Raw genomic sequence first — 10,124 nt, forward strand, 5'->3', positions numbered from 1 at the left:
TTTCTTGAGCCCAGAGGTGAAAAACCTAGGCGTATTCTGCTAGTTGCCTGTCTTGTTATGGTTAGTTGACGTCTCTTCTGTCATCCTCGTTCTCTTTGCCAATATAGTCATCAGTAATTTTATCTAATTCTATAATTCATATCATTAAAAACACCCCTTCAAAGAGGAAAGGTTAGAAATAGCTTTGCTTATTTAAGAGAAAAATGTTATTCTGAAAAAGATCTCTTGGAAGCACCTCTTTATTCCCAGAAAGGCTGTGTGGAGAGAAAGTGGGCAGCCCATCTACTGATGGATCTCTTTCTTTAACCTATGGCTTTTGTTGTCAAAATCTGCCAGGCTTTCTTTTTTTACCATAAAATTCTTTGTTTTCCTAATACAACATACCTTGGGTGACAATAATTAGGCATATGTATGATAAAAAGAAAAATCAAAATGTAAGTAATAGTTTCCTGCACACTGACAGCAGTTTCTGTTTCTAGAGTAAAAGTGGCCTTCTTGTAGAACTCCGCAACTACACTGACTTTATTTACTTTTCTGCGAACTACTTAAAATAAATCTCTTCTGAATAACACCAGGGGGGAAATGGCAAGCATCAAACATGTCTGTTTTAAATGTGCACTCCAAAACGTGCTGAAGTCCCGGATGAAGCTGAGAACTGGATTACTAATGCTCAATTCTCTGCTTATTCCAGAGAAAAAAACTGCTTTTGTAAAAAAATAGTAATAATAACATTTTTATTGCAGCTTTTTGCTTTTAGATTTATTTGAGATGTAGGGATTACTAATACCATGTACCGTGAATTTTATTATTCTAAAACCATTACATTTATTCGGCGCTTAAGGAGCACATACTGTACGCCAGGTCTTGAATTGGATTTCATCTTCATCCTTAAAGAACTCACTTCTGTCTAGAGGCAAAGCAGATATACAAATAATAAAAGAGCAGTGCTGTGCAATAAGTTTCATAATGAGTTCTTAGCATAATCTATCTCCTGAGATCTCTTTCTTTACAATTTGGGAAGTATTTGTACCTCCATACACAAATTTTCTAGAGATAACATATGCGTCTTTATTTTTTTATACAAATGGTAACTATACACTTTTTTCTGTACCTACTTTTTTCACTTTACAATATATCCTGGCAGCTTTTCCATATCCGTGCTTAGAGCTCTGCGTCTCTAATTCTTTTAAACGGCCACATCAGTGTTCCATTACATGGATGTGCTATAATTTAACGAGTCCCCTGGGGCTGAGCATTTAGATGGTTTCCAGTATTTACTATTATAAGCAGTTCTGCCGCGAATGGTCTTTATGCAGCTGATGCATGGGCAAGTCCATCTATGGGACACATTCCTAGAAGTACCATATGTGGGCCAAAGGTTAATATATTTTTAATAATTCAGCCAACTTCAATTTACCTGTGAGTGTCCGTGCACCCAGCTTTTCATGTTTTTGATTTTGTGTATAAACAGAAGGGATAAAAGCAAAATATTAGACGAAGAGGAAAGGTGGCATGAGGGAATTTGGAAGGCTGCACTGTGCACAAGAGGGGCAGGAAGGATGTGTCATTATTTCCCCGTTAGCCAGGGAATATTTTGGTTCCAGTGACCCGAAAACATGTGCTGCTTCCGAAGATTTGGGCTTGGTACCCAGTTCTCTCAAGATATGCCTAATCTTGATAAACTGATCATATACACGTCCCACTTTCAGCTATCATTTCTGTTGAGATTTGTGGTTAGCTCTGTTTTTAGTCCCATGGCTCTAGGTACCTGATGGAGTATCTCCATTTAGGTGTCCCTTGTCATCCCATCTGCATGTCAGCAGGTGAATTCAGCTGTCCCAAACCAGTTCACCCACTCCAGTTTGCCGTAGTGTTTTCTCCCTCCAACCCATCACCAGGTCGCATGAATTCTCTCTTCACAATGTCTCCAGTCCATTGCACTCAATCCACTTCCACCACCCTTCTGCCTAATTTCTCTGCTACCAGCCAGCCACACCTCCAATCCATGCTTCCCTTAGTGCCGCACGAAATTGCTTAACATACCTCCTTCCTAGTTAGATATTCCAAGTGCTTCTACCTGAAGAAATCTTCTTCCTTCTTAGTCTTTATCACCAACACACCATTCCAGCCCCATCACCGCCACACTGAATGCTCTGTGCATCCCACCCAACAGCCTTGTCACATACCATCTCCTGACTGGAGTCCCATCCCTTTCCCACCCACCTAACTGACTTTGCCCGTTCTTCAAATTCAGTGCAAGCCCAGTTTGCCCTCTCCAGCTTAAAACTGAGCTCTCTTCTCTCTGAATTTATCATTTTGATTCTTTGTTTGTCTTATTGGGATATACTTGACATCCAGCACTGTATGAGTTTAGTGCACAATGACTTGACTTACAAGTTTTGTGAAATGATTAGCACAGTAAGTTTAGTTAATATCCATCATCTCATAGAGATACAGGAAAAATGTTTTGTCTTAGGATCTACTTTCTTAACTTTCAAATATAGTCATCGTTATCTTATAAGTCGAATTTTGTGTCTTTTAACCACTTTCATCCAATTCCTTCACACCCCATCCCCACCTCTAGTAATCACAAATCTGAACTCTTTTTTTCTGTGAATTTGGTTTTTTGTTGTTGTTGTTTTGGGATTCCACATGTGACATCATACACTATCTGTCTTTCTCTGTCTCACTTATTTCACTTTGCATAACGCCCTCAAGGTCCATCCATGTTATCACAAGTGACAGGATTTCCTTCTTTTTATGGCTGAATAATAGTCCATTGTATATGTATACCAAAATTCTTTATCCATTCAGACATCAGTAGACACTTAGGTGGTTTCCATGCCTTGACTATTGTAAATAACGCTGCTATGAACATGGGGGTGTAAATATCTCTTTGATATGGTGATTTTGTTTCCTTTGAATATATACCCAGAAGTGGAATTGCTAGATCATATGGTAGTTCCATTTTTTAATTTTTGAGGAACCTTCATACTGTTTTCCATAGCGGCTATACCAGTTTATAATCCCATCAACACTGTACAAGGGTTCTCTTTTCTCCACATCCTCCCTGGCATTTGTCGCCTCTTGTCTTTTTTATAATAGCCATTCTAACAGGTGTGAGGTGATATCTCATTGTGGTTTTGATTTGCGTTTTCCTGATTAGTGATGCTGAGCACCTTTTCGTGTACCTGTTGGCCATTTGTATATTTTCTTTAGAAAAACATTTATTCAGGCCCTTTGCCCATTTTTTAATTGGATTATTCGTTGTTCTGCTATTGAATTGTACGAGTTCTTCATATATTTGGATATTAAGCCCTTATCAGATATATGGTTTGCAAATATTTCTTGTCTTTTCATTTTGATGATTTTTCATTTGCTGTGCAGAAGCTTTTTAGTTTGATGTAGTCCTACTTGTTTATTTTTTATTTTGCTGCTTATGCTTTAAGTGACACGTCCAAAAAATTATTGCCAAGACCACTGTCAAGGAACTTTTTTTCGTGTGTTTTCTTTTAGGAGTTTTATGGTTTCCAGTGTTACATTTAAGCCTGTAATACATTTTGAGTTAATTTTTGTGAGTGGTGTAAGATAGGAGTCTTAATTTCATTCTTTTACATGTGAATATTCAATTTTTCCAATTCTGATGCCTTTTCTTTTTCTTGCCTGATGGCTCTGGCTAGGTCATTTTAAGTCAATCTCACACTGCCTTACATTGTAATGAAGTCGTTTCAGCAGATATATCTTGCCTGCTGGTTCTTGGTAGGGGGGCAACATGTCATGTATGCATATTATTTTACACACTTGCTGTAGCTACAGTACAGTACAGGCCATAGACTTTATTAAACCGAGAAGCAAGCGTGAGTCATTTCTCCTAAACCTCATTTTACAGATAAATAAACTGAGGCTCTAGGGAGCCTATGTCATAATTCAAAGTCACATAACTAATGTCAGAGTTGAGAATGTAGGTCTCCTCATTCTAGCACCTGCTTTTCTTTTCCTCTTTTGCCACCATAACTCTGTGACTTCATATAAGAAATATTTATTCCAGGCTAAACACTGATTCGCCAAAAATTGTGTACTTTGCACCCACTTGTCCTGGGGAGCTCTTATAGACCCATAAAATCTTCACATCAGCGTGTGCCCAGTTAGGGAAAATGTTATTTTGCAATATTAGTTCTAGTTATTTGTTGACACGAGTTTGAATCCCCTGGACTCAGTCTTCTTATAATCACTCGCTTAATATTAAAGGTACCTTTTTAGCGAAGAAGCCCAGTAATTTTTGTGAGAATGGAACTGCTGATTGTAGCAGAGATCACCACCCTTCATATTATGAAGCGATGCTCAGGGTGGAGTTGCTGCCCTTGTGTGGGAGTGTCCCCAAGACTGCTCGTTCTTTCACATACTCCTAAGCTTGGCAGTTATCATTGTAGGACCCTTTGCACTTTTGCTCGAGTGAACGACCCATCCTCACTGCCTTGTGATGAGTGGTCTGTAATATGCCACAGGTGTATTTCATCATTTGAACCCGTTTCAGGGTGCCGCTTTACCATGTGGTTCTTATTCATACTCTATATAGGAAGACTGAAGCCATTAGTATTTTAGTGCAGTAAACAAGCCAATTCAGGGCTCTTTGTGGATAATCTCACCTTTCCATAAATCTTTTGAGTAAGGTTCAAAAGTAAAACAGTTGAAATTAAATGCACATCTAAGCTGGCATCAACTCCTACACGTGTGAAGATAAGTTAAGACACGTAGTTATTGCATGGGTCATGTGTTTACTACGAAATTAAATGCCCAATTTATACCTTAGCCATGTACCAAAGAATTAGCTGGATTTTTTTCAGTTTCTCTGCCACTCATTACATTCAACAATACATGCTGCTGAGGGCACCAAGAGCTTTCAAATTTGTATTGTCGCCCATGGGAAACATATCTAATTTCAGATAATCAGCATGAAAAGAATTTGAATGAACCTACTCTGAAAAATGCATTCCAGTTCTCACAAGTATGTATTTATGGAGGTAGTTGTCCAGAAAGTTTCTGGATGGCTATCTGAAGAGCCTTCAGCATCCTCTGTGACAGCCTGAAATAATGGTACCTAAAATCAATAGAACTACACCATAGCTCCCTTTATTCATTCTTCGTGAGACACAGCTTTGGGGCAATTAGAGGAAATTAGTACAAAACTAAAGAAAATAACACAAGTTAATTGGAAATTAAAAAGGGATATTAAAATAGATACCAAGTAGATGGTTAAACATAAAAGAACACTGTGTACAGTTGAATCCTTGAAAACTTTTAAAATAATGAGTGAATGATTCTCTTTAAAAATGATGTGTTAAAAATGGACTTGAGAGGGGCCGGCCCGGTGGTGTAGTGGTTAAGTTCACAGGCTCCACATTGGTGGGCCAGGGTTTGCAGGTTCAGATCCTGGGCATTGCCCCACACACTGCTCATCAAGCCATGCTGTGGTGGTGTCTTACATACAAAATAATAGAGGAAGATGGGCACAGATGTTAGCTCAGCAACAATCTTCCTCAAGCGAAAAGAGGAAGATCAGCAACAGATGTTAGCTCAGGGCCAATCTTCCTCACCAAAAAAAAAAAAAAAGGACTTGAGATTAAGAAGTAAAATAGGCAGGATGCTGAATGATACATACTGTATATACACAGTTTCAAATATGAGTGTGTATATATGAAATATAGAAAAATGTTTATGGAGGTTACCTGCGTAGTAGGGTTAGAAGTGATTTGTATTTCTTCATACAGGTCTACATTTTACAAATGTTGTACAGTACACATGGATTTCTGTTCTAATAGGAGAGAGAGAAGGAACGCTTTCTGTATTGTAACTGATGAAACATTTTTCAAACCCGATCTATGTATCATAGTCACTCACCCCACAGAGCATGGAAGGGAGTGTGTCTTTTAAGCTGTGCTATGGTGCTGATAATTTACACGGCTGAATAAAAAAGCCCAGGGAACAGTTAGGAAGCATTGCAGCATGTGGGCTCCAGATTCAGACCAGACCTGCATGAATCTTGGGTTCACTCCTTCCCAGCTGTTATTTAAACCTCTCTACTCCTTCTGTAAGCCTCAGTTTTTTGTGAGTAAAATAATGATAATAATACTTATCTATCTCTGAGGTTACAGAGAGGCTTAAATGAGAGAGTCTGTGTAAAGTACTTAGGACAGTGCCTCGCACCAAACTCAGTGAATGCTCCCTATCATGTTTATTAGTAAATTTCTTAACAGAGCTTAGCAGGTCCTGCACCATTTGGCTCCTGCAGCCAGTCATGTCACCAGCCATGTCTTTCTCTCTCACACAGCCAGTATCCTAACAGGGAATTTCTTCTTTATGCTTTGCCCCCAACACATACACACAGCCATTCAAGTGCTCTTCTGAATGGTCATCCTTCCGTACCACGCTCAGTTATCACCTCCTCTTATTCCAGATCCCCAGGCAACAGGAATTGGCCCCTCCTACTCCTATAATAACACATAGGTGAACACTCATAATGGTTGTACATCTTTGCTACTCACCCACAGACTGTGAGACAGTGGACCAGGGACAGAGATGATCTTCCACATCATGGCTGCGAACTCAAAATATTCATTCATTCGTGAATAAATGAATACAAAATAGTCCAGGCTCTTTTTATAGTCTAAAGGTGCCAAGTGGATCATCCTAAAAATCAGAAAAGAGCTCTCTAGTGCTCAGTTCTGGACTATTCTGTTATTGAAGGGTAACACACATCTAGAGATGCTCCAAAATCATATAGAGTCCAGAAAGGTCTACATATGCTATTGGACTCTGGTATATGCTTTTAGCAGATTACATGAGACAAAGACATTGTTAGTAAGTAACTTAATAGTTTGCATTCCCAGAAAATAACAGTTATGTGATCTACATCAGAATAGTAGCTTCCTCTTTTACCTACAGATAATCCACCCCAAAAACCCCTCATTCCACTGTTTGCTTTCATGCCAAATTCTATTAGTTTGAATTTTTAAAAAATTCCTTAGAACTATAATTGCAAATAATACTCAGGACTTCACATTATTTTTTGTGTAAAAATAACCCCAAAACCCTGTTTTTCTATAGGCTAGAGAGATTTTTGTCCTCTGAAAGATGATGGTTATCTTTTTCTTATTTAAGAAAAAGATTTTGCCAATGCATCAGTGCTTACTATAGTGCTTTTGAACAGTGAAAGTTTATAATCATGTTTTCATCCTTTTTGGATGAGGTAACCTCTGTTTTTTGTTCCTGTTTTTCTTATTTCTGGTTAATTCACGTGTTTCACAAACATTCCTATCAGTTAAGCTAGATTTTTAGATTGATGTTTTAAAGAACAGCTACAGAAAACAATACCTTGGATGTTCAGTTAACATTTTCCCATATAATAAAGTCATTTTAAGGTCAATGTGAAGAATGCCTGATGGAAATAAATGGAAAAAAAGTTGCTTCTTACATGAAGTGAGATAAAGTTTTGAAAAATGTATAATAGTACCAAGCAAGTAAAACTGCTTAAACTTTCAGATGAAAGATCCACTGGAGGGGCTGGCCCTGTGGCCTAGTGGTTAAGTTTGGCGCACTCCGCTTTGGCAGCCCAGGATTGGTTCCCGGGCATGGACCTACACCACTCACCTGGCAGTCAGGCTGTGGCAGCGACCCACATACAAAATAGAAGAAGACTGACACAGATGTTAGCTCAGGGCCAATCTTCTTCAAGCAAAAAGAGGAAGATTGGCAACAGATGCTAGTTCAGGGTGAATCTTCCTTAGCAAAAAAAAACATCCACCAGATACATATTCTGAACAGCAACTATTTTCGAGAAGGTTCATTCATAGCTACTATGGTTAAAGTTTGGAATTGGCGTTAAAGTCACAGGGTAGATCTACTTAAGAAATATCCATCACCTTCTTAAAAGAAACAGACTCCAGATTACATTTTTAAATGCAGTCCAGTATTCTTAGGGGAGGATTAAGTTTGAATTTTTGTTTTAAACAGATGTGATGTTAAGATCCTGACTGGCATTTTTCACAGTACTGAAAAGAGACGAGCATTGTAGTGGATTTCGAAAGTGGTTTTAAGGGCTTTGGGGGCTGGGAGCGTTCTCTGTCCTCACCGTGTGTCTGCCCTCTTGTAGCACGCCATGCCATTCTGGAGGATCTCCAGTCACTCAGACCTCATGGCCCTCCACCACGCCTTGGAACTGGAGTACCTGTAATAGCCACACAGCACTTTGAAACCACACAACGGCCCTGTGACCAGAAACAGATCCAGCAGGCCTGAGTCTCGTGTCAGCGCCCGACTCCCAACGTAGCGATTTCAACGTATTGACGCACAGCTGCTGTTGGCCTTCACCTCTGCCCTTGTGGTAAATGAAGGACCACGTCTACTTCTTCAGAATGGCTGTTGACTCTAGTACTGTGAATCCAATGCAAATAAGCCATGAGAATGTTTTAGCACAGTGTGATGTGTCTTTGCCACATTAACTACGTGGTTCAAACCTGTGAAGAAAGGACCTGCAAACACTTAAGTTTTTAGCATCTTCAATGTGACATTAGCAGCTTCTCCAATACAACAAACTTGTTTGCACAACGAAGACTGAAATGTGTTTCCTGAATACCAGTGGGGGAATTTTCTTGTAAAGAAGGTTTACTTTTTGGTGTCTCATACCCAGGGTAATCTGTACATCTCTACTTATTTATGAACAGACTTTTTTAAAAAACAGCTTTATGGAGGTATAATTCAAGTACCATACAGTTCACTCGAACAGACTTCTTTGACATCAAATAACTGAAGAGACAATAGCATAAGAAATAAGCGATTAAAGGCCTTCGCCTCACGACACAGCAAGTACTTTGAATTTTAGCACATTGCAAAGTAGTTTAAAGTATGTCTAATTTAAACGTATAATATGTACATCACTGAGACAATCATGTACAGAAAGAATTTTTGGTGTAAATTTGTAATAATGGATGATTCTTTTACATATTGTTTAGGAAAATGATATTGAGAGGTTGCAATGCCTTGATAGTGAAGTATGAGGCATTATGTGCACAGTCATGTGCCATGCCTTAGCAAAGTACTGGCTATAAATATGTAGATAATGGATTTTTTTTTTTAGATAACGTTGTCAAGACCAAAAGCATGGATGTCAAGTGTCAAGAGGATTCTGTTTTCCCAATTTTCTTTTCCCATCAGTTCTTTGTTTTAGGCTGTTAGGAGGGCCTCAGTAAAAGAACACAGCAGTGTCTTAGGTAATTTGAAACAAAAAGTCCTCTTACAACCTCACTTTTTCATCTTCAACACTAATGTATTATATGTAACTATTTGGGAAAAAAAATGATTATTCAAATGCTTCTTCCCACAGAAAGAATGTAGATGATAGATCTATTTTATTAATAAAATGGTTCATGAATTGGAGACTAGCAAAGCAAAGTTTTCACGTGCTCAGATTATAGCGTCTGCATTTTCTTGTTTAGATAAAAGAGGACATTACCACATCTCTGGAAATCACAACTTGGCATTACTTCCTACTTTCAGGTTCCCTCCACACTCTCCCCCAACCCTCCCAGGAAAGTTCACTTCCAGCAGTGGACGTGGCCTGGTCATCATCACCAAGGAAATAATGTTACTCTTCACCTCCATTCTGTATTACATGACAAACATAAATCTCGGAAATAAAAACTGTCACTTTTGTTAGATCATAAGAAAGTTTGTCCAAAATTGATCAGTTCGGGCATTAGTTTCTGTCATCTAAAGCCTTCCATTGTCGTGAAATTACTGTTTGAATTAATTTTCTTTAACATAGTGGGAAAAAAGAAACACCACCTTTGACCCAAAGTAGCTGAAGAGCTACTCTCTCCTTTTCTGAAGTTTCATGTTGCTGCTAGAATTAGTTGTGAATTCTCTAAATTGTTTAAATTAACCCAACTGAATTCGTTTTTCTTTTTTGCTTGAAGCGAACAGAAGTTGACAATTTTTTAGCCTTTTCATTTTTCGTTTTTGTACTCTGCAGATTGACAAGACAAAGTTTATCTTGGCCTTACTGTATAAAGGTGTGTTGTGTCCACAATTGTGTACAGAATTTTTCTTCATTAATTTTGTGTTTAAAT

At 38.4% G+C, this 10,124-nt stretch overlaps 1 protein-coding gene across 15 annotated transcripts in view; it reads left to right on the forward strand.

Annotated features, from left to right (window-relative positions):
* The window catches only part of EYA1 (EYA transcriptional coactivator and phosphatase 1), a 328,098-nt gene extending 318,713 nt beyond the window's left edge, over positions 1-9,385 (forward strand). For all 15 annotated transcript variants that reach the window (XM_070481088.1, XM_070481087.1, XM_070481090.1 and 12 more), the window contains one exon: positions 8,150-9,385. In XM_070481088.1, coding sequence (XP_070337189.1) covers positions 8,150-8,230 — 81 coding nt within the window. In that variant the 3' untranslated portion in view covers positions 8,231-9,385. The remainder of the gene's footprint in view (positions 1-8,149) is intronic.
* Positions 9,386-10,124: the final 739 nt, after the last annotated feature.

This window comes from Equus asinus, chromosome 12 (genome assembly GCF_041296235.1).
Source record: "Equus asinus isolate D_3611 breed Donkey chromosome 12, EquAss-T2T_v2, whole genome shotgun sequence".
Classification (NCBI taxonomy): Eukaryota; Metazoa; Chordata; class Mammalia; order Perissodactyla; family Equidae; genus Equus; species Equus asinus.